The 26,077-nt window shown below is 35.3% G+C and overlaps 1 protein-coding gene across 3 annotated transcripts; it reads right to left on the reverse strand.

Moving 5' to 3' along the window:
• Positions 1-25,377, reverse strand: LOC138917985 (transcriptional protein SWT1-like). 3 transcript variants are annotated; one of them, XR_011426704.1, is made up of 3 exons: positions 12,189-14,077; positions 3,864-4,027; positions 1-2,405 (listed from the first exon to the last, which is right to left on the reverse strand). XR_011426704.1 is itself a non-coding variant. In XM_070237099.1 (2 exons), the coding sequence occupies exons 1-2, from the start codon at positions 25,210-25,212 to the stop codon at positions 18,988-18,990; spliced, it is 762 nt and encodes a 253-aa protein (XP_070093200.1). In that variant the 5' UTR covers positions 25,213-25,377; the 3' UTR covers positions 17,635-18,987. The 3 variants fall into 3 exon arrangements, 1 of the variants encoding a protein (XP_070093200.1); XR_011426703.1 differs by lacking the exon at positions 12,189-14,077 and adding an exon at positions 5,496-5,744; XM_070237099.1 differs by lacking the exons at positions 1-2,405; positions 3,864-4,027; positions 12,189-14,077 and adding exons at positions 17,635-19,116; positions 24,580-25,377.
• Between the last annotated feature and the right edge of the window lie 700 nt (positions 25,378-26,077).

Genomic DNA, 26,077 nt, shown 5'->3' on the forward strand with positions numbered 1-26,077 from the left:
CGGACATGGCACTGCTCATCAGACCACGCTGAGGCAGCGTCCCACATGCCACAACGAAGAATACACAACTATGTACCGGGGGGCTTTTGGGAGAAAAAGGAAAAAATAAAATCTTTAAAAAAAAAAGATATTAAACAAAATCATAAACTGTGATTTTTCCAATTCAAAATTATTTTGGAGCAGAAGGCACTTTTGTACTTCTATTATGTATTCTTCACAAGTCAGTAAACATTAGGCATCAGATTCTTCTAGACCAAGGGTCAATAAATTACACACACAATGATTCCAAAAATGACTTTTTAGCAGAAGCAAAAGTCACCATCTTTTCACTTCTCTCCCTACTGCCAGTTAGAGCTGCTGCCCACTACCTCTGAGCTGCGTGTAAGAATGAAACACGGCCCACCGCTGGAAAACAGACAGATGGAAGATGGCAACCAGATACCCTCTGTTTGAAACCAAATCTCGTTCAAGATCATACACGGTTTATGGATTTTCTCTTTTGAGAGACTCCACTAAATTATGCCCCTAGTAAAAGATATGAAAAGTGTTTCTATATATCTTGCAAAACTGCTTTGAAGACATGTCCAGTAGGTTGTTCCATGTCCCTTAAATAATAATACCCCTAATAAATAAGTTCCATAAGTTAAAGACAATGCCTGGAAAGTATCTTTATTTTAAAAATTGGTAACTTTTAAAAAGAGACATTCATGCAACATCTACCACGTATAAGTCATAAGTCGCTAATTAGGAGCTTTAAATCCCCTGGAGGAATTTTTAAAAATATAAAAATTTTCAAAGAGTTTACACTTCAGGGGAAAGAGAGAGAGAACTGGTATACCTACTATAGAATACGTTTTTGCTTTTGTTCTGTCTTAGCTTCCAGGAAGCTGAGTGTTCAAATCTGTATTCAAGTGATGCAATAATTGTTTGCATATGTTTTACGGTAAAGCTATCTTTCTGATTCTTTATTACCTGGCTCTTGTGCCTTTAAACCTAACTTAAACCCTCTTGTAATCAGATTGTTATTTAATAGCCCTCATACTCACAGTTACTTTTTAAAAGTTGACAGGATATAAGTAATAAATAAAGTAATACATAGAATAAATAGATCACTTCATGTTAGGAGTTCAAAAAAATCAAGAACTGAACATCCTAGTAATGGTTACACTTTGCTTTTTATTTGTTTGTTTTTTGAGGAAGATTAGCCCTGAGCTAACATCTGCTGCCAATCCTCCTCTTTTTGCTGAGGAAGACTGGCCCTGAGCTAAGATCCGTGTCCATCTTCCTCCACTTTACATGTGGGATGCCTGCCACAGCATGGCTTGCCAAGCGGTGCCATGTCTGTACCCGGGATCCGAACCGGCACCTGGAATCTGAACTGGCAAAGCCCGGGTGGCCAAAGTGGAACTTGTGAACTTAACCACTGCGCCACGCCACGGGGCTGGCCCCTACACTTTGCTTTTTAAAGGTACAGCAATACATACCTGTTTGACTCTGGATAAATCACTTACCCTCTCAGGGCTAGTTTTCTTCATCATACAACAATGGGCTTTAATAACATTAGATCAGTGCTTTTCACATCTTTTTCTTCTTAGCAGAGAAACTTTCTTTTTCAAATCTTACATGGAATTTCCAAAGATAAACAGATAAAAGGAAGCTGCATGACTAAAGTCGGAGTTGAGGGCCAGAGGCCACTTACCAGGCTCCCCATTCACCAACCTTTCCTCCTCCAGTCTGTGGCAACTCCAGAGGTGCTGCAAGAGGTTCTGTACCACGTACTTTAAAAGCCACCAACTAAGTGCTGGAATATAGTCTTTGGTGGTTCTAAAATTCACTACGCACCACAGCCAAAGCTTTCCTATTCCTTATCCCTACAGCTTAGATAGAAACCTTGATACATTATTTTTAAAATTAGTACATGAAATGTGGTCAGAGTTTGCATGTTAAACCTAATGAGAAATTAAAAAAAATCTAAATAATTCTATTTGTATATCTGAATAAACTGTAAAATATGGTTTAAAAAGTTTTAAACATTATTAAAAATTATATATTCACAACATCCAGTAACATCAACAATGATACCATTAAGAGTCATAAGCTCTGTTCAACCAGCTGTCACAAATTCCTATTAGAAATTAGAATTAAAAATGAATAATTAAGAAGTAAATGACAAATTTTTTATTAATTCATCTTCACATCCCATGGAATATATCTCCTAGTCTCACTTTAACACAACACTGCTAAATACAAAATAAAAGATTCATACCTTTGTAGAGATTTTCATATAGGCTCTCAATGGTTAAAAGCAAGTTCTTTTCCATAACTAATCCAAATATAGCCAACCAATGTTTTCTAAAGCACTGTAACAAATGTATTAGAGTCCATGGTGGTTTCAAGTACAGCATCTAAAAAGTATTTAGAAAAAAATAGCATCTATTGATTTATTTATTATTCCTATTATTAAAAAGTACCTATTCAGGAATTCCTACATACATTTTTGGGCAAAATATAGTTAAATTCTTTTTAAACTAAAAAGATGTTTTATTAAAGCCAATCATAATCTTAAAGGCTAATTCCATTGCAAATTGCTTTTGTAAAATTCATATTTGTATTAGTCCTTATAGTTTCAGAAACTATATGTGTGAAAAGCAAGCACAGTTCTAATTGGAAAAAGCATAGTTTTAACCAGCAAAGGGCATCAATCTACTTTTCAACACAGTCATTTCTTTGAGGAAATCAGTCTAGTTATTTCATATAATTGGAAAAAATCTATATAGAAAAAGTTGTCAACTATGCTCGACACTTGCTACACTCTTGCAAAGACATGTATAAAAAGAGACTGAGGGGCTGGCCCCGTGGCCAAGTGGTTAAGTTCTCCTGCTCCGCTGCAGGCAGCCCAGTGTTTCGTGAGTTCGAATCCTGGGCGCGGACATGGCACTGCTCATCAAGCCACGCTGAGGCGGAATCCCACGTGCCACAACTAGAAGGACCCAAAACTAAGAATATACAACTATGTACTGGGGGACTTTGGGGAGAAAAAGGAAAAAAATAAAATCTTTCAAAAAAAAAAAAGATTGATCACTTAGTACCTCAAGACGTCAGCATGGCCTTTTTGGAAGCATTCACATGCAATGATTTTCCTAGACTCTATTAGGAAATATCTAATTTATGTCAACCCTCCTAGAAGCATCTGATCATTCTTCATCTTGGTTCAACACTTGATAATAACCAAGCAGCAAACACATCATATTGGCAAACATTAGCATCTCCGTGAACATCTGGAATAGATACAGTCTATAGTTGATGGGGAATAATGTTTCTCCCAGCTATAAATGTCAACAGCAAACAAACCTTAAACTAAACTAAAAAGGCCACTATTGCCAAATGCTGTGTTTTACTGATTGCAGAAAAGATGTGAGTCTAAAGAAAATTCAAGATATCTTGCTAATAAGATCAAATTTATACTCTGATTCTCATATTTACATGACATAAGCCAAAATATATACTTCTTTGAATACATATTGCTAGGGGAATTCCCTATACAAGACATTTTGACTCACATATGAGAGAAATTTTTCTGAATTCAACTTCAGCTCCATGAGGCAAGGTGTTTGACACTAGGAGATTCACAATAAATATTTGTTCACTGAAAAAATGAATAAAATATAGTCCTGGTCTTTAGGAAATGTCCATCAATTAATTTTCAAAAAGTATTTTCAAAAACTTCAAAAAAAAACCATAATATTATATAGATTAGTACAATGAAGCTTACACATTTTATACAAGAAATATTTCTTAAAGTAAGGTAACAAATCTTTAGCAATAAAAGAGAAATTTTCAACTATTAGGGTTGAAATAATCACCTCCATCCAAAGGTTTCCAAAAGCAATTTTCATTTCTGTTTCTAATATTGAAGATAAAGTTGTTCCAAGAGATTTTTCAAGGTCAGATATGATGCTTTCAAGTAGAATGAGTAGTCCAGAATTTGTAGATTCTTCCTCATAGCTCTCTTCCAAAGGTGCTGCTTCTTTAAAAAAACCAGTTACAGGCTTTATTTAGGACACGAATAGTAAACATTTCACATATACAGTTAGTATTAAGCCATAATTAATAAATACTTTATGTATATAATTAGTATTTGAATTACTTGGAAAACAAACCAATACTTTTTTTAGAAACATGTATCTCTAGTATACTTGTTTTAGATGCAAGATAAATATACTATGTTAGCCAATGCTTTATCTTTTTGACAAAAGGCAACTAAATATTTTTACTAAAATAGAAATTTAAGAAATGAGTGTGATATTTTAACTACAATTTTATTTTTATTTTCCAAAAAAGGAAAAATTCAAAAAATGCTTTACATATATTTATAATAGAAAACCAAGAACTATGGATCAAAATGTTTTGCTTCCAAAAATAGTATATTTTTCCAATTGCTGCTCACATCAAGAAGGATGAAATATGCTATGAAAGCACCAAAATCTCCAGCTTAACTGCCTTTACACCCTCTCCTTTTAAAATGAGCTTTTATTATTTTAATTAATATCATTTCATTAACATTACTATTTTGATACCTGAAAAGAACTGCAATTTCTTTATTGGAAAATTCAAAATATTAAGTGGTTTATCTCTAGACATACAAACTAAGGATTAAAAATGACAGTCATATAATGGGCAAACTGAAAGTATGTGACCCCTGAAAAACCATACACTGGAATATCCTGTTACCTCTAATAAATGCCATTTTGAATTTTATGACAAAAGAAATTTTATTACCAAAAAGGTCAAAAAAGTAGCATGTGTACATATGAATTTTTCTATAATTATATGTAAAAGGTACATACAATATTAGAGATTTCAATAATTACACTCCCCACAGAGGAAAAAGGTGGGATGTATTTTTAAATTATGTCAGATTTAATATAATATACCATCAAATAACAAGCTATAGAACAGATTATTCTGGTCAAGAAAAAGAGATTAAACAACAGTATGGCCTTTAGCTTTTTTAAGTATTAGTTTAAAATTAAAAAATAATTATTACTAGAGTCCCTCAAGTTTCTCTATTACTGAGTTTTTACTGTATTAATAGAAGGTTATGAATATAAGGCTAATTGTAGAAAGAAACAAAAAGATTCTCTCCACCTCAAATGAATATTTCCTGTAGCTACTATTAATTTAAAAGCCATACTCTTCAAGGTACAAAATAGCATGCATACAGTGATTATAAATATGTAAAAATGTGAGTGTGCAGACAAAAATTCAAATTAATTTGTAAAAGTGTATGTAGAAGGCAATAATGTTAATTATGTTTTCTTTTGGATTACCATTATAGCATTCATTTATTTCTACCATTTATGTGCCAGCAAATATTCCAAACAATGTTATTTTAAATGTACAAGATGAAAATTTACTATTAATTCCAATTGTTATCAATAATCTTAGTATATAAAATAAGATATATTTCTAATTATTTGTAGTAAGAATACTACCTGCTTTCAATTGTTGCTTAGATATACAGGGCTGATGACATACATCTGTGTTCAGAGATAAGTTTAACAACTCTGCACTCAATTATTCTTTACTGAGTGACTTCACACCACTTATTAGGCCTTTGTTTCTTAAATTTCTATCATACCTAAGGTTGAGGTTAGGAGTAAAAAATATTTTATTTTTTGTAAGATAAATCACACAGCAACTCAAAATACATGGGATCTAATCAGAGGTTGGTGATTCTCAGCATACATATTAACAAAGGATAGCAATTTTTTTAACAGAAAAGATAAAGGAATTAACACATAGCAGAGGCACATCATATGAGTTTTTGAGGATAATAATAATTATTATATATCAAAAGTTTTCCTGGTACCAGGCACTGTTCTAAGCACTTTACACATATCAATCCATTTAATTCTCACAACAAACCTCCTAGGTGGGAGTGGTACTAATCTTATCGCCATTTCACAGATGAGAACCTGAGGTGTAAAAAGTTTAAGTAACTTGTCCAAAGTTATACCTGGAACGTGGAAGCCAGATTTGAACACAAGAATACGATCATCCAAAAAGAAATAAATAGAGAGCCACAGTAAGAGAAATAATTTACACAGGGCAGGCAATTACAAATTTAGTCTGAGGGAGCATAAGACAAATGGTGTAAATTTGCTATTTGCAGAAAGAAGTCGGTATAATTAGAGCATAGTGCAGGAGACCAATTTACGTGGCTAGAGAGAAAGGCAAGGACCTTAACAAATGCAAAGACATTTTTAAGGGCTTCAATGGGGAAGTGACATGATCACATCTGTGTCTGTTAAATTGTTATTCTGGAGTCCAGCAGGCTTCCGGCTTTTGTTAATGGCAGAACAGCTTGATCAGACTAACTTTCCCACAGATGAGAATTAGAAAATCTGAACAACAACAGAAAACTATCTGAAGGCTCTCGAGAGCACTAAAATGTAGGCAGAAGCTAGAAGAGGGTCTACCCTCAAGACAGACACTACACTGGTGAAAACAAGAAGTTTCTATCTTTTCGCCTGAGGGCATTCCCCAATTCATCAACGGCTTATGACAGAAAGCCACAGTCTTAGTGGCTTGAAATGTCAGAAGACAATGTTCAGGACTGGCCAGGGCAGATAGAAAGTTAAAGGCGAAACTGAAGAAGGGAGGAAACCACAGAGTAGGTGAGCCCTAAAAGCTGCACATAAATTCTGCCTAGAAAAAACAACACACTGCCAAGAGATGAAGCAATCAACAGAACCAGATTCTGATATGACACAGATGTTGAAGGTATCTGATTGGGAATTTAAAATAATTTTGATTAATATGCTAAAGGATATGGAAAAGTTAATGGAAAAGGTAAATAGCATGCAAAATCAAATGGGCAGTTTCCGCACAGATGAAAATTATAAGAATCAAATGGAAGTGGCTAGCAATTAAAAAAAAAGCAGTTATCAGAAATGAAGAATGCCTTTGACAGGCTCCTCAGCAGACTTGAAATACGTGAGGAAAGAAAAACAAATTTGAAGACAAGTCAACAGAAATTACCCAAACTGAAACAAAAAGAGACTAAAAGGTTAAAAAAAAACCCAGAGCTGTGGGACAACATCAAACAGTCTAACATACACACATGTATTAGTTATCTACTGCTGTGTAACAAGTTATCCCAAAACTTAGCAACTTAAAACAAGCATTTATTCTCTCACAGCTCCTAAGAGTCAGGAATCTAGGAGCAACCTGACTGGATGGTTCTGGCTCAAGTTCTCTCACAAGGCAGGAGCATGGTATTGCCTAGGGTTGCAGCCATTTCAAGGTTAGTTGGCACTCATTCATGTGGCTGTTGGCAGGCCTCAGGCCCTCACTGGTTCTTGGCTGGAGGCTTCAGTTTCTCACTATGTGGGCCTCTCCAGAGGGCTGCTCACATCATGGCAGCCTGCTTCCCCAGAAGAAGTGATCCAAGAGAGAGAGGAAGAAAGAGAGTGACCAAGAAGGAAGTCCCAGTCTTTTATAACCTAATCGCAGAAGTAACATTATCAGTTCTGATGCCTGCTCTTTATTATGCAGTCAACTGAGCCTGGTATGGTGGAGGAGGGGACTACACATAGGCTTTAATACTAAGAGGCAGAGATCATTGGGGTGATCTTGGAGGCTGGCTACTACAATGTAATTCTGTAATAACAGAGGACAAAAGAGGGAATGGAGCAGAAGAAATATCTGAAGAAATAACGACTAAGAATTTTTCAAAACTAAAGACAGGCACCAAACTACAGATCCAAGAAGCTCAGAGAACATCAAACAGCATAACTTCCCTCTTCTCTACCCTGCCCCCACATACACAAACACACACCTGGGCACATCTGCTAAAAACTGCTAAAACAAACTGCTAAAAAAGCAAAAGACAAAGAAAAAAATCCTGAAAACAATGAGAGGGAAAAAAGACACATTATATAAAGAGGAATCAAAACAATTATAGCAGACTTCTCATCAGAAACCACACAAGCTAGAAGAAAATGGAGTGACATCTTTGAAATACCAGAAGAAAAAAAAGTCAACCCAGAATTGCATATCCAGCAAAAATACCTTTCAAAAATAAATAATAATGACATTATCAGGCAAACAAAACTAGAAAATTCATTGCCAACAAACTTACACATGTCAAAGAAAGTTGTTTAGGCAGAAAGAATATGATACCAGACAAAAACCTGAATCTATAAAAAGCAATGAAAAGTGCTAAAAATGGAATGAAAGATTAAAATATTCATTTTTTTATTTTTAAATGCTTTAAACAGTAAATGACTGAAGCAAAAATAGTAGCAAAGTACTATGTGTTTATTATTTCATAAAGGTAAAATATATGACAATGACATCACAAAGCATGAGAGAAAGAAATTGGGAATATACTGTTATAAGATCCTTACACCTCATGTGAAGCAATATAATATTATTTGAAAGTAGGCTTGGATCAAATAAAGACGTATATTGTAAACACTAGGGAAACCATTAAAAAGTTTTTTCAAAAAGGTATAAATAAATCAATAATGGAGATAAAATGGCACCATAAAAAATAACCTAAGAAAGAAAAAGAGAAGAAAAGAGCAGATGAAACAAATAGAAAATAATTAGCAAAATGGTAGATTTTGATCCAACCAAATAAATCAATGATATAAACTCATCAATTAAAAGACAAAAATTGTCAGCTTGGACAAAAGTACCAACTCTATGCCATCCTCAAAAAAACTAAAGACTCAGATAGTAAAGAGATGTAAATAGATGGAAAAAGATATACCACATAAATACTAACCAAAACAAAACTGGAATAGTGATCTTAACACTAAACAAAGGAGACTTCAGAACCAGGAATATTGTCAGAAACAAAGAGAGATATTATATAATGAGAAAGGGGTAAATTCTCCAAGAAGAGAATCCTAAATAATCCTAAATTTGTATCCATCTTACTACAGAGTTTCATAATATATGAAGTAAAACAAATAGAACTGAAAAGAGAAGTAAACAAATCCACAATTATAGTTGGAGATTTCCATACTCTTCTCTCAGTAATCGTAGAATAAGTAGACAGATAATCAGAAAAGTTATAGAAGACCCAAACAACACTATCAACCAACTTGACCTAATGGAAGTTTATAGAATACTCCACCCACAAGAGCAGAATATACATTCTTTTTAAGTGCACATAAAACATTCACCAACGTAGACCATATTCTTGGCCATAAAACAAACTTTAACAAATTTAAAAGAATAGAAATCCTATAAATTATGTTTTCAAGCCATAGCAGAATTAAAGTACAGATAAATAACAAAAAGATAACTGGAAAAATTGCAAATATTTGGAATTAAGCAGCAAACATCTAAATGACCTATGGGTCAAAAAGGAAATCATAAGGGAAGTTATAAAGGATATTGAATTGAATAAAAATAAACAAACAACATATCAAAATTTGTGGGATGCAGCTAAAGCAGTGCTTAAAAAGAAATCTACAGCAGTCTCAAATAAATGACTTAAGCTTCCACCTTTAGAAACCAGAAAAAGAGCACAAAGGGGCAATGGAAGTGTTCTATATATCAAGGAGGATGCAGGCTACACCAGTGTACCCACTGTCAACATTGTAGAGTTAAGATTTGTGCATTTTAATATTGTATGTTCTTCCTCAAAAAAAAAAAAGAACTGTATGAAGATAACCATATGGGGAACAGAGAGTGGATGGAAATATAGATAGAAGACGGCAGAATTACGGTAATTGTTGCAGCTGGGTACTTTGGAGTTTATCAGCTCTCTTTCATTTTGAATATGTTGAAATTCTCCATAATGAAATTTTTTAAATTAAAAATTTAAAAATACCATTATTACTTTTTGAAGAGTAAATGAAGGAGAGCTAGTGTAGAAGTAGAGAGCATAATTAATCTTAGAGTAGAAAAGGAAGAAAAGAGGAAAAATAACATGGCTTGACATAGGATGGTGGCAGGGGAGATAAAGAAAAGACCATACAAGACTCGCGAATTGACTGGATATAGATTATGAGGGGAAGCCAGGTATCAAAAATGACTCCGAGTTTTCTGGCTTTAGCAAATGGGTGGAAGGTGGGACTTTTTGTTCAGATGGAAACAGTTTAGAAGGAAAGATCAGGAGTTCGTTTCTGGAGACAGTACGTCCCGGATGTCTGTGAGACATCCAAGTAGAGATATCAAATAAGTAGATGAATGTACTAGTCTAGAGTTTAGAAGAGAGATATGGACTGAAGTTACTAACAAGGGGTTGCTGGCCCATATTTAGGATTGTAAATGTAAGTAGAGCACTTAGAATGAGGTATAGTATATAGTATGATAGAAGGGTTCTCCTTTACTATCATTATCAATTAATATTAATTATCATCTTCATCATCCATTTAAGCAATATAAATGTATCCTTATAATAAGGAGGTGTGACTTACACAGTAGGCATGACTATCACCCTTTATAGGAAAAAATAAAAATAAAAACAGGCTCATGTGGAGCATGCTAACGCCAGAATGAAAAGTAAGGTGTGACGCATGGATAAGGATAACAGATTGGAGGTTACCAGAGAAGGGGATTCGGGGAGGGTGAAAGGGGTAAATGGACACATATGTGTGGTGACAGATAAAAACTAGACTATTGGTGGTATACATGATGCAGTCTATATAGAAACTGATATATAATAATGTATTTGTGTGTGTGTGTGTGAGAGAAAGATTGCACCTGATCTAATATCTGTGTCAATCTTCCTCTATTTTGTACATGGGAGGCTGCTACAGTGGTGTGTAGGTCCACACCTGGGATCCAAACCTATGAAACCCAGGCCACAGAGCACACAAACTTAACCACTACACCTCTGGGCTGGCCCCACATAATAAACTACATCTGAAATTTGCACAATATTATAAGCCAATATGACCTCAATAAAATAATTTTTTTTAAAAAGTAAGGTTTGATTACAAATGTTCATTTCACTACAAAATGTTACATCTGTTAATCCCAAAACACTGATTGCAGAAATAATGGAGAGTTGATAAAGTCTCTTCAATTTAATTTTCATTCTAAGTTGAACTTTAAAAAAATTACATAACAATTATCTCTCAAATCTAGCTTATCTCAAATTCAAACTGATCAACATATTACTAGTTCTATTTCAGCCTTGAACAAACTCCAAAACGATATATTATGTCCTTCATCAAAAAAAATTTAAAACCTAGAGATAGAAATCTCTAATATTTCATTTAATGCCAAAATGAATAACATCTTTGAAGACAGCTAAAATGATAACTGACCAAGCCCCCTTACAAGAAAAATCTTAGGGCTCTTCATTTCTATAATCACTCCATTTCACAGAGAATTCAGGCACAATCATGAAATTGTAAAACTCCCATTTTGCAGTGAATAAAATTCAGACTAAAGCTGCAAATTAAAATTGCTCTGCTTGGTTCCTTCAGAGCTTTTTCTCACATATGATGAATACAATTTTGCTTAACATTGTTAGTTTTACCTTAGAATTAAGTTATGAAAATATCACTTGGGAACGGAAGAAAGGAAGGAGGAGGAAGGAAGGAGGAGGAAAAACTCTTATAGAGAGCATCTGATGTACTAGGCACAACTTTAAGTCCTTTATATATATATATATTTTTTTCTCTAAATACTCACAATAACCTCACGAGGCAAGTATTATTATTCTCCCTATATTTTACACGTAAGAAAACTAAGTGAAGCAACTTTCCAAGGTCACAAAGCTGATAAGTGGCAGACCCAGGACTCCAACTCCAACCCCATAACAGGCACCCAGGACATAAGTGTTACATAACCTACCCTCCCCAACAAACTAATTAGTCGATTAAATAAGCTTCTTGCCTCATGACCAAAAAATGTCAGATTTTTATTTCTGAACTACTTTACTGGGATATTAAATTGACTTTCCCCTGCTTTTTCAAAAGTCTTCTAAATATCATACAAATTAAATTGAAATGAAATTTCATGAGATTCAAATCTCATTCTTCTATAGCTTACACATTATAAGAATGTGAGATATAACTGAATATGCTTACCGGCAGATTTAGAAAATTATGCATGTTTCAGATCCTTGGTATGGTGGATACAGTATGATTTTTAAAAATTCTTTGGGATAAGTTGCTATTAAAACAAAAGAGTAAAATGACTATGAAACTCACATGCACAGAATAACAAGAGAACAAGGGAATAATTCCTGGTACTGAAGACAGCATTTTAATACTCAATCATCATTGTTCTCGTCACTCAATCCATCTGCAAATTTAACAAAAGCAACAATCAATCAGCACACTAAAATTCCAGATACTGGGGCTGGCCCCGTGGCCGAGTGGTTAAGTTCGCGTGCTCCGCTGCAGGTGGCCCAGTGTTTCGTTGGTTCGAATCCTGGGCGCGGACATGGCACTGCTCATCAAGCCACGCTGAGGCAGCGTCCCACATGCCACAACCAGAACGACCCACAACGAAGAATGTGCAACTATGTGCCAGGGGGCTTTGGGGAGAAAAAGGAAAAAAAAATCCAGATACTATATGAACAATCTAGGCTGTATTTACAAATCAAAAACATCTAAAAGAAAGAAAACTTTTTAAATAAAAAGAGGAAGGTAAGACACAGTAAAATAATGCCATGAAAATTCTAGATCTAGAATTCAGTAGCATATAGTCATGGGTTTAACAAAGTGGTTAGTTTACTGCTAAAATGGAATAAGATATGCCTATTCAGGAACACAAAGGAAAGAAACATAATCAGCAAGTTAAGTGCCATACTAGAAACCAAATGCTATGAATTCTAGTCTCAGTTCAGTCACTTAGAGATTATAAGTAAATTAGGCGATTACATCATGCTTAAAGCTATCTCAACTTAAAAGACGTTTTTAGGATACATGGGGTTGGAAAAGACACTTAAAACTGCAAGAATAGTCATGAAGTATTTATTGAACAAATATTTTTGAGCATCTGCTCAGGTACTATTCAAAAGTGAACAAAACAAAGTCTCTGGAAACAGACGAATCTGGGTTTGAATCCCTGCTTTCTCACTTACCAGACGTATAACCTTGGGCAAACTGCTTAACCAGGAGGTTTAAAGGAGGAAATTGATATGAAGCACTTGGCCCAACATATGGCAACAGCATGTGCTTTTTAAGTTATATATACTTACTAAGAGTCAGCTTAAATGGCACCTCAACAGCAATGACCTATACTGACATACAACACCAAAACAAATTCTGTATAAACTACAGTTAATATGATTTTTAATACTAAATAGAATTTAAGCCTCTCAGCAGCAGGCTGTGTGTGTTTCATTCACTGCTGCAGCCCCAACACTTACAACAGCATTGGCACAAATATTTGGCAAATAAATGAATCAACAAAAAATATAATAAAAGAAAACATAAAAATGATGGAACAAACGTCTGGTAGGGGAGGTGGCATATAACTTTATTTTTGCCTTTAATTATTTTTACCTTATTATAAAAATAAAATAACTATAGAAAATCAGGAAAATTCAGAAAATATAAAGAAAATTAAAATAACTCATAATTCATCAGCTAAATATAACCAACATTCACTAAGTATATATGCATAATCTAACAAATTTGGAGTTGTACTTTATATTCTTTTAAATCGTATTTTGTTTAATATTACATTTGATTAACATTTTTCAAAATATAGTATTCCCTCATATGGCTATAGCATCGTATATAACTTCTCCAATTGTTACATTGTTTCAAATTTTTTGCTATATAAATAACGCTGTGGTGAACACTATTTATATAAATCACTGTGAGCATCTCTATTTCTTTAGGATACATTTCTAGAAAGAGAATTATATCTTTAGGCTTCTTGATCCACACTGATAAATTGCTCTCCTGAAAGTTACTAACTCATATTCCTAAAGCCCTGAAGCACTGTAAGTATTCCCAGCAGCTGCTGAGAAGGAGGAACTTTCTAAACTTAGAAGCAATAAAAAAAAAAAAAGGAAAAAGTGAAAGCTACAAAATAAAAATTTTTATACATGGGAAATTAATAATATTAAAAACAACAAACAGGAACATATTTGCAGCAAACAATGGGCTGACTAGTTGTATTTCTTCTTTTGTGAATTACCTATTAATAATCTTTGTCCATTTAGGGGAAGAGAATTTTACATATTCCAATCAACCTGCATAAGCTTTTCATATAATGAAGACATGAGAGAATTATCACCTACTGCAGGCCATGAGCAATCAAGTACTATAATGTAACATATTAACCAATCTTCACAACCACTTTTTGATCTGGAGGTTATTAGCTCAGGGCCAGTCTTCCTCAAAAAAAAAAAATGGGGCTAATAAAATTATCTTCCACAAGTACTATAAGGTTTGAATGAGATATTAGCTGTAAAGCACTTGGAAAAGGGTCTGGAGAATAATGGTCATATAAGTGTTATCTATAATTATCATTAATATCTATATCATTATATAATAAAATGCATTTTGCATCAACAAACTAAAAACAATAAAATATTAAGAGTAAGAAAAATTCCCACCGCTTATAAGGACTGGGGCTTTACCAAAATGATAGCTTAGATCAGGGATTAGTTTTGTTAACTGTGTGGCTGTTTAAAATAAAAAGTCTTGGGGCCGGCCCCATGGTTGAGTGGTTAAGTTTGCGTGCTCCACTTCAGTGGCCTAGGGTTTCACCGGTTCAGATCCTAGGCGTGGACATGGCCACTGGTCAGGCCATGTTGAGGGAGCGTCCCACATGCCACAACTAGAAGGACCCACAACTAAAATACACAACTATGTACTGGGGGGATTTGGGGAGAAAAAGCAACAAGAAAATAATAATAAAATAAAAAGTCTTATATGTTAGTAACACATACCAAAGTATTTATGGGTAAAAATGATATGATATGTTATCTGGGGTTTGATTCAAACTACTGCAGGAGTTCCAGGAGTTGGGGGAGAAGTAGAAAAGAAAATGAGAAAATAAACAATAGCAAAATGTGGAAAACAAGTGATAGGTACATAGGGATTCATTATATTATTCTCTTCTGCATTTGAAATTTTTCATAAAGAAAAGTAAAAAAAAGACTAAGATGTCCAATTTAATACAATGTGTTTAAATATTTTAACATTTTATTGATTCTAATAAGTCATATTTACTCATGGTTTTCCTTTAAAAGCTCTGAAACATCATACGAACTTACTTCTCAAAATGCATAAGCACTGTATCTGGGATATACCAAGAGCTAATAAATATTTGCAAAGGGAATGAATGAATGGATGGTGGAAGCCTTTTTTCCTCAAAGAGTTAAGACTAAATAGCTGTGCCAAAAGGCTTCTCAGGATTAATATCATGATTAGATTCAGTTTTGGACAAAGTCTTTCATGTCTTATAGTGAAATATGGGTACAGTAAATAACATAAATCCATGATATTTAAAATAATGTGAATCTACATATACAAATAATTCTGAGTTGGGAAGAAACAAATTTTTGAAGCATGAAATAAATCCTCTACACGTGTATATAACAGTGTTGCTCTACACACAGATTTTTTTCTAAAAAGTTATATAAAACATAAAAAACATACTTGGTTCTAAGACTAGAGTGATTTAAAAATGACATAAAAGAAACTAATACAGAAAAAAAAAATTAGGAGGAAATCTATAGACCTTTATTATAAGAACACCTGCTTACTATAGATTCTGACAGACGAGAGGAAAACAGTGCCTGCTTCTGCATCATACTAACTGCATACAGTGACAGACTAGAAACCCAGATCACTTACTGGCCTCATCACTCAACAATGATCTTTACAAAAGGAATTCAAAGTACTGTAATATAGACAACTATACGTTAGAACTATGTTGTCACTATCTGTGAAATACACACATAACCTAAGGTGGTCTAGGAAAAAAAGAAAAAGAAAAATCAAAGACCCCCAAAACCAAAGCCTAATAGAATACCCCAAACGATCACTGTGTTCTGCATTTCACATTCCAATTGTTATAAGTTTCTTAGAAGTTCTGCACCATTTCCCTCCAACGAGTCAGCACCCAAACAAATCTTAATCAGGAAGGACCGTGAGAGAACAATACTTACAAAGTTTTTGAGATTCGAGTTGTATTGACTGACCCCATAGCTTTCGATCTTGATCTTTGAGACTGTCATTGATGAAATGAACTGCAGGTATGGCTTTGTGCTGGGCATGTTTTAGCAGTTTTCCTGCCGTCATACAATCTAGCTCTTGCACAACAACCCAGGGAATTATTAATACAAGTCTGTCAAAGCCTGAAAAATGAAAAGATTTCTTAGAAGTCAACAAGTACTTATTACTAAATTGAACTGCTGTAGGAGAATTTGAAGTTTTTTAAAGTAAGGAATTCACAACCTAAACAAAGAGATAATACATAAAAAATGAAAATTAAAAATAGATGTAAGTGTCAAAAGAATGTTACAAAAACAAATACTATTCGATATCAAACAAGAGAAGTTTAGATTGCTGGGTTAACCTGTGAAGGCTCTGTTGTTGTTTTTTTTTTTACTTAAGCTGATTATGCTTAATACATATGTGCTTAATAGCATACCGAAATGGAAACATACGTGGGGAAAAAACCCCACATCACTGTTAATATAAAATATCAACTCAAATAAGAAAATCAGAATCAGTAAATGTTTTATAAATACCTGTGATTTCTGTTGTCTTCAAAATTTTAGCAAATTTGAGATGATTCATCAGAATATCTGTATCAATTACGATTAGAAGCTTTTTGTCTGAAGCAGTATTTGCTAGAGAAAAACAGCAAAGTTAGGATTTGATGACACCTCATAATAGAGTTGTATAATAACTAAAATTTCGATATCACAGAACTTTGAGAGCATTCTTAAGAGAAGGTATTCCTTTAGACAACAATAACAAAGGTAAATTTACTCCAATTCTTATTTAAGAACAGTAATCAGTGTTTAATTATCCACTCGCAGAATATTATGAATTGCTGAATTTTGACTTCAGCTGAATATGATAAATGGGTGAATTTTCAATCATAAACTAACCTGCCCTAGTAGTAACTATGTTGCCAAACACTGTCCTGCATCACTGGTAATTGTGTGCTTAGGAATTATAAGTTAATTTTAAATATACTCTGAGTAAAATATAATTGAAAAGATAAATATGTGTAAAAGAAAGAAAACGTAAACGTGAGGATCAGATAAGTTAATGCACAGGAAACACTTAGTAAACTGAAAAATGCAATGTGAATGTAAGACAGCATTACTATTTTTATAAACACAAATTGAGAGAGTATACCAACAGATTTTGGATAATATCTGTCATTATCTTCTCCCATAGTGAGAATGATCAAAATTTTATATATAAGAAATCCATGAATAGAAATACCTTTGAGCAATTTGCATTATTTCTGATCAGTGCTTTACATAAATGAAATTGTTAAAAGTTATGATTAAGAGCAAGAATAAAACACAACTCACAACTCTGATTACCGCCCCTTGGCAAAAAGAGAAAGCGAAAATCTTTCTAACCAACTAATAATGTGAGATATATAAAACAAATGATGATAAGACAAATATTAGACCTTATCGTTGTAGCCAAAAGAAATATACTTTCTTAATTTTTAAGAAAGCACAGGAGATCATGAACATTATCATACGCATATAGAGTATACCAGCAGAAGAATGTACATCATCTTCCACCAAGTCAATTTCCAACCTCGTTAACTCTCCAGAAGGTGGAAGCACAGGTAAATCCACACTTTTTCCCACATGCGCAGCACGAGGCTCTTCTACTATCTGCATCTACATTGTAAAGGACTCACAGTAAAATAGTTTGAATTATTTAGTCTGCAGATTAGCAAGAGAAGACGGCAATTAACTGACTTAAGACGAGATGATTTGTGGAAATAAAGAAATTTACAGAAATATGGAGACAGCATGGTAAAAGAATAGAGATTGTAAACACACACAGGGTTTCTAAAAATAGGTCTTTTCTCATTACTTTAATTTAGGCAAGCAAGTTATACAACTGCCTTGAGTCTCAGTTTATGCATCTACAAAATAGGAATGTTAAATACCTATTCCCTTTGAGCATTTGTGTGAGGATTAAGTGAGATAATGTGATGCTCCTCTCACCGAGCCTAGTACATGGTACACCTTCAAAATAACTTAATCCTCATTCCTATTAGCACTTCAAAGTATTTTAGGAGCCAAATATGTTTTTATGTGGATGGTGAGTGCTCTTCTTGAGATTTCTAAGATAGTTTATGAACCATCACAAACTGAAGTCTAGCTCTCAAGACCCTTCTCACTTAGGGGGAGTAGTTCCCTGATGTATTTTGATCCAAAGAAATGAAAATATAATCTGGCTTTAGAGCAAAGGGCAGAGATCTTTCTTCTACCAAGCAGCACTGACCCAGAAGACAGAAAAATACAAAAATTTGAATGCTGTCACAAATAAAAAGCAAACAACATGGTTTTAAAGTCTTCTTTAAATAGAAAACACAAAGTATTCTATGAATCTAAGTTTAATTTAGGACCAGAGACCATAAAATCCTATGCAACAACTCTGAGGGTCAATCAGGAGATTCTAGCAGGGAAATGAAGCAGCAGGTAAAAATAAATATGCAGCACTCTCATTTTCACTGAACAACATTTTCACGTTATTGCTAATTAGAAAAAGGAGGCGAAAACACGTTAATATACTGCATTTTGGCAAGCCTAGGCATAAGCATGCCAAAAGTGTGATAACACTAAATAAAAATCGACATAACTTGTGAGCCATAGGCTGCATGCTCTTCATTCAAAACAGATTAGAGCTTATCAGAAACAAAGGCAAAAAGGTGATCAAGTAAATGTAAATACTTTTCCAAATAATTTTCCATCACTTCATAAAAACTTATATATTGATTTAAGTAGCGATCACTGTTATTTTTATATCACCAAGGTTTTTATGGTCATTATTTCTAATTAAAACTAGAACTGTTTGACATAATTTCATTAAAAATCTTCAAAAAAATAAGTATTTGAGTAACCTCTTGATCTGTATCTTGAATACTTTCAAGGGACACTGAAGAACACGGTGCTTCAAAACTCTGAAACGCAAAGTAATTTTATTAGTTAAGAATGAAGCAGATACCCAGGGTAGGGTTTTCCAGCCTGGGCACTATTGACACTTGGGGTCGGATAATTCTTTGCTTTGGGGGCTGTTCTGCACATTGTAGGATGTTTAGCAGTATCTCTGGCCTCAGCCCACTAGATATCACTAGCACGACCCGCTCCCTCTCCTGACAATCAACAATGTCTCCACGAAGGCAGTTGCTGAATGCCCCCTAAGGGGCAAAACTACCCCCAGATGAGAAACTGCCCCTAGAATAGAAAAGCCTCATTCTGTTAAGTCATGAAAGACGGTAGAAATTCTTTAGGGTTTTCTCATTCATATATGCATTCCTACAAATATTCATATTCTGAGAAAAAAACTATATGCCACTCTAAGAAATAGAAAGAACCATGGCAAAGGTAAACAGGCTGGCCTTCGGTGGTGGGAAGTTTTCATCCAGAAGTAACTGAGCCATTTCTAAAAGGGACATGACAAAACAACAAAGGGAACTTGAAGATTATAACATGGTTGAGGAGGAAAACCCAAAAAACGCACAATTGTATTACACAGGGGTGGAGCACCAGAGGTTTGTGCTTTATTTCTGGTCTTCCAGCAGAGATTGAAAATCTCTCCACTAACTCCAGTGTCTCACTGGCACTTTTGCTGAGTGGACGAGACCTACCTGACCCTACAAACCAGTAGGGAACTTGGCAAAAGACACTACTAAACCAAATTATCTTCTAAGAATTCTCCAAGTTAACACCAAACTCACATGTATTTTACAGGAGGCTACACATGGTACAAATTACAGACCCTCTTTAAACAAGTGTATCGAATGCTGCTTCATTGGGAATTCAGCTTCCAACCTAACTGCCTAACATCCATCTTCACGTGATATAACACTTTATACGTCACACACTTAGGCCCATGACAGCTTTTCTATTCCATGACCCTGGATTTCATGATCCCTTCTCCACCTGATTTTCAAGCTCACTAGATCTTTAAGGTTCTCTTCAGCTAAGAAGTGCCAAGCAAGCTAATAGCAGAACTTCCTGAAGCTCCTGACATTTGAAATCTTTAATTCTGTCACTTACGTCACTACTACCCTTCACTCTCTTTGACCACAGGCCACTTCCAGTGACTTCAATAAATTTTCTATCACCCCCAAATCCAGAAAAGTTCATGTCAATTGTCCCTGAAAACTTCCTCCTTATCCAAAAAGAAAGTCTTAATGGGCATTTAACTATTTGCCCTCCCCCACCATGCTTAATAAATACATGGAATGGGATGAAGCTTTCCCTAGGGATGACAAAAAGAATACCAACAATGAGGGTAATAATGGTTTTACCTACTGGAGTGGTTCTAAAGTGAAAATCTGATTAGACTGCTTCCCTGATTACATTTCAGGGGCTCTGTACTATCTACAGAATACAAGATAGAAAACCAATCTTTCCCATGGGATATGAAGTAATACATTGGCTTCCTCTCTAACTTCTTCTCCTATGGATTCTCCACATATCTCAACTCCAGTCATACTGACCAGCTTAGTGCCCACGCACACTCTTGCCATTCAATTTCACAACTCTGTGCCATTACACACACTAGCCCTCAACCGTGGTGGGACAAAACTGCTATTCCTTGCTCTATATACCCTTAACACCAAGCTTAAGAATCTCCACATTTGTGAGCCCTCCCTAAACTCATCCCAAAATTTATACTAACACCAACCCAATTCTTAGGGCTCTACTATTTCCTTCACTGTATCACAGAGTATTTGTTTACAAATCTCCCTCCCTGGGAACTTCTTGAGGATAAAGAGCACCTTATTTATCTTTAAGTCCCTAGAACCTAGAAACATACCTGATACATAATAAGTACATTTAATTAATGTTTGATAAACTGATAAATTTCTACTTCACAGACTTGTAAGGATTAAGTGGGATACTGTTTGTAAAAGTGGCCTATAAGTGACAAATCTCTAGAACATTAATTTGCCATGGTGAGGGAAGGGCGCAAACTCAGAGTGGTCTATATCAAAGGACTCCAAGACCTCAGAAACAGAAGAAGTTATTTTCTCTCAGGAAAGTATAACAAGATTTCTAAACCACAGGATTACTAAATCCAGAAAATACAATTATTTCCTTGTAAAGTACACTCATTATTTCAGGCAGATAATTATCTATTGCGGAATTTGTGAGGAAAACGACAATAAACATAATATTAAGATGATTAGCTACAGTCAATAATATGATAAAGATAATATATTCAAGAAAGAACAATATTTCCTTACTGCTCCTGTGTCTCAATGACTTTAAGTCAGATAAGACTGCTATTAAAGGCATAGTTTATAAAGAGTATTAATTCCACTAACTGGAAAGTAATCATGTGTGGGGGCCTGGAATTGGCCACCCCAAGATATGTCTCTTTGGCATGATGATTATTTGGGGCTGGAAGGCAACTGGTAAGTAGAATTTACTTACCCTTTATAAGAGACATTTACATTGTAAAGGAAATCTCCATCTGTAATGATATCTCCCTCTCTACCAGGAAGAAGGGGGGATGACCTTATCTCTAGAGACTCTTAATCAATGGGGAAGGCAAGCACTTAAATCTGCATTTGTTTATTGTGCCTGTCTGGTAACCTCCTGTAACTGACTCCCCCCACCCCTAACATCCTCCTTTGTCTTCAGCTGGATATGATGTTTGGGGTGGTGGTTTCAGCCATTTTGGTGAGTTGCTTGGCTTGCCTGAGCCTCTCCCATGTATACATTGACAAATAGAAATGGCAAGCAATAGGATATATTGGAGTACACGAGGAAGCCATTTGGTGTAAACCTAATTCGGCCTGACTTTGCATTTTTCCAAAAGGGCCTGACTGTGGCCATTGAGCACGCACTGCATATCTGCTTTAAAACATTTACTATGGCAAGAACAAATGGCCTTAAGACAAAGGTGCAACTTCCCCCCCACATTGGCATTTCCTTAAGGATAAGCATCTTTCCTTAGGCTAGGAACTGATTGCTGCACTCACCTTCGACCACCCAACTCACCTGTGACCACCCAGCTTGAGACAACAGACCTGCCACCCTGCTGTGTTCACCGAGACAGCAGACCTATCTGCTGTTTCCATCAATCACTGTGCTGACAGAGCAGTCTCGCGACTATTGTAAAATGGACATTTCAATCCTACATGAAACATCCTGTTTGGGGGTATATAACCACTCTGTGCACCCCACTTCTTTGGTACCCTTTCTTCCTTCGGGAAGAAAGGCCCTGGGCCATGGTCCTCAGAATATAAAGCTTTGTTTAATTTTCTCCTGCTATTCTGTCTCCTGTGAATTTAATTAGTTCTCCAGCCAGACGAACCAAGAGAGGGTAGAGGAAATGTGTTCCTCCCCTACACATGCAAAAACTGCTTCCCCTACGACTTAATATTCATGCTATGTACCTCCTTCGGTTTGTGTAGCAATTCAGTATAGAGACCAAAGGAACCCAGAAGATGCATTGCAGGGATTTCTCATACTATTCCTGAGGTGTACACCACAAGAAGAAGATGAAGCAATGATACGACGATGTTTACTGAACATGCTGGCAACTTCAAGTTCCTTTCTTGCATTTACTCTAGGGAACTAATTATAACACAGGAGAAAACTGGAGCTTTCCTTTAAGAAAGCAATAAAAAGAACAAACTCAATTCTTTCTCTCTTTGGACCCTTTAAGTTCACTGAACAAAAAGTGCTCTCTCTCAAGCTCTTCTGGCCTTGCTCTTTATAATCCCTCCGTTTTTCACAGGAAGTATCTTATACTGCGATCTATAGTCTTGATTCCTAAAAGCAGGTAGGTTCAACCACCACTATTTCAAGCAGTCTCTAAATTTCAGAATTTCTGAAGTTTTCAAGTTCTAAACTTACCGAAGTTCTAAAAGTTTTCTTAAAGGTAAATAATTTGCCATAGAAACAAAGCTATAGAGATTAGTTTCTCAAATTAGTCCACAAAAGCCAATTTATTACATAATTTCAAAGCAAACTAGATGTGCCAAGCTTTGTAGCCTGGATCTCTGTACATGTACAGTCAACAATGGACCGCATATGCTACTGTGGTCCCACAGATTAGTACTGTATAGCATTGCTGTGTAGTATAGGCTATACTATCTAGGTTTGTGCAAGTATGGTGGGAGAGGAAGAAATTTTCCTCTACCCTTCTAGATTCTTCTGGCTGGTAAGATTAAATTGACATGAGACAGATTAACATGAGAAAAACAAACAAATGCTTAATAACACATATATATGGGAGAAATCTAGGAAAACTGAGTAACTTGCCAAAATGGCTGAAACTCTCACCTTAAATAACATCCTCAGCTAAAGACAAAAGATGTCGGGGACGGGCAGAGTCAGGGACTTCAAAGGGAAGGAAGATAATTTACAAGTAGGTGAAAAGGAGCAAATATTTGGAAAACAAGTGTTGGGCCATACAGAAACAGATGGACACAAAGGGGAGCCCAACAAACAGGCTTGTCTAGGTTCCTCCCTGTCTACCACCTAGTTCATGTTGTGCTAAGGTGATAGCTCACTTCCTGAGACACGTTTTTTACATTCGTTTAGGCAGTTAAGGGGAAGGTAACGTGAAAGACTTCCTGAATCTTTTGTTTCTTAAAAATAACCAACCTAAAGTAATCTCCATGTTGAAGAGACACATTTTGGGGTGGTAAATTTTGTTTCCCTTCAGTACACTCTATGATGTTCGCACAATGACAAAATCACCTAACCACACATTTCTCAGAACACATCCCTTCGTTAAGGGTTCATTAATGCAGGACTGTAGTTCCCTTTGCCTAGAACATCCCTCCTTCTCCCATCCCACCCACCTCGCCTTCGCCTGAATAATTCCTATGCATTCTTTAGTTCTCAGTTTAAACATTACCCCCTCCAGTAAACCTTTCTTAACTAATCCCTCCACAGTGTACCAAGGCCATGTTAATCCTCCACTGTAATCCCATATTAAGTGATAAGTACTTATCAGACTTAGGGTGACAGCTTGCATGTCTCCTCACAGGAATAAGTCTCTGAAAACAGACTGTGACTGCAGTGCCTGGCACACAGGGGCACTCCAAAAATAATTTGTTAAAGCTATTCAGGATATTAAGCCCTGGGTGTTCTATAGTACCTGGGGTTACAGAAGAGCCTAAGACACTGGAGCAGTGCTTTCTGAAAGGACTATCTCTAACTGCATCTTTCTACATTTTTACACATTCCCTTCTATTACTTATCCTTCATGCTTACCAGGATATCTTCCTAAGGAACTTGGAATTAAAAGGGCAAAATAAAGGAACCAATACAAATCTTCCTAACTAAATTTGAATCAGCCCTCTACGATCATAATCAGTGAAAGGAACAACTCAAATCTGACCATATTGAAACTCTTCACTAAAACCTGTATTCTTCATTTTGTACTACTTTACCTGGGTTAGGTTTGCACTAGAACTTGAATCATTACTTTCATGATGCTCACGATGATATTTTCCTTTTGACTCATGAACAGTCTGCTTACATGTGGAAACTGAAAATAAACGTTCTCTTGGGTGCCTAGTCAAATTTAATGACACCCGGCAGCCTTCCAGGCATTCTTTGTTCTCCAGCTTAGTCTTCGACTTGGTAGAATCTACACTGAAGACACTTCCTCCTACAAGCTTCTGGAGAGTATCACAGGATTTTTGCTGGGATTTTGAAACTGATCTTCCTTCTTCTAGATTTGAGGTTTCCTTAATTATCTTGTTGGAACTGTAATCCTGAGAAAACTGGATTCTCTTCCATTTCTCCAAAACACATTTTTCAGAACTGTCTCCAAATTTATTGTACTTTTCTTTCTTGTGTTCCTTCATCTTCTCCCTCTGAGCAAGTAAATGAGCCCATCTTTTCCATTTGCCTTCAGCTTTGGGTTTCACATCTTTGGCAATCTCAGGACTGCTAAAGTTTTTATTTCCATGGTCAAGCTTACTCCCAACATTTGTCAATTTACTATCTTTCACTTTAAAATCTACACATTTATTGATATCCTTTTTAGTTCCATTTGAAGAAAAACTCTGGGAAATCATTTGATTATTATTTGAATATGATGCTTCTTGGAGTTTAACGGGTCCTTGGGATGAAGAACTGATTTTTGGTCTCTTTCATGCAGTGTCACTTTCTACATTCAGTCTGTAAAGCAGTACAGAAACCAATGTTACATTATGATTACACACGATTATACATAATGTTGCACTGTATCATTTTAGTTAGGAAATAACATAACTGGACTGACGCAAACTTCATAAAAAGTAAGAAATGGCTACATTAAGAATGAAGTAGAGGGGCCAGCCGGGTGGTGTAGTGGTTAAGTTCACACACTTTGCATTAGTGGCCCAGGGTTCAGGGGTTCGGATTCCAGGTGCAGACCTGGCACTGCTCGTCAAGCCAAGCTGTGGCAGCATCCCACATAAAATATAGGAAGACTGGCACAGATGTTAGCTCAGCGACAAATTTCCTCAAGCAAAAAGAGGAGGACTAGCAACAGATGTTATCCCAGGGCCAATCCTCCTCACCAAAAAAAAAAAAAGAAGAAGAAGAAGTGGAAGGATTACTCAACAAATGGGTGTTGCAATAATCAGTTTACTATTTGGAAAAAGTCCAAATTTACAGCTTTATATAATACCAGACAGCATAAATGAAAATTAAAAGGGCTTGGAATTGGTATTTGTTATAAATGTGACAGATTATTAGTCTTAGTTAATAAAAAGCTCATCAAAAACTACTAAGACTCTAGAATAGGACGTCAACAGAAAATTAATGAAAAAGAAAAAGAGAACAGCTAATAAACATTTGGGGAAAGTCTGACTTCTCTAGGAATCACAGACACACTAATTACAACATATCATTTTCTTCTATCAAATTAGCAAAAGATTTTAAAGTAACATTAAATAT

The sequence above is a fragment of the Equus caballus genome, chromosome 16, assembly GCF_041296265.1.
Source record: "Equus caballus isolate H_3958 breed thoroughbred chromosome 16, TB-T2T, whole genome shotgun sequence".
In the NCBI taxonomy this organism is placed as follows: Eukaryota; Metazoa; Chordata; class Mammalia; order Perissodactyla; family Equidae; genus Equus; species Equus caballus.

Bases quoted from the DNA above. Each gene is read 5' to 3' on its own strand.
- LOC138917985 (XM_070237099.1), bottom strand. From the start codon at position 25,212: ATGATTTCCCAGAGTTTTTCTTCAAATGGAACTAAAAAGGATATCAAT. The intron at 19,117-24,579 runs GTAAAGTAGTAC...TTTGCGTTTCAG, and splicing joins CTAGTGCAAACCTAACCCAG to AGTTTTGAAGCACCGTGTTC.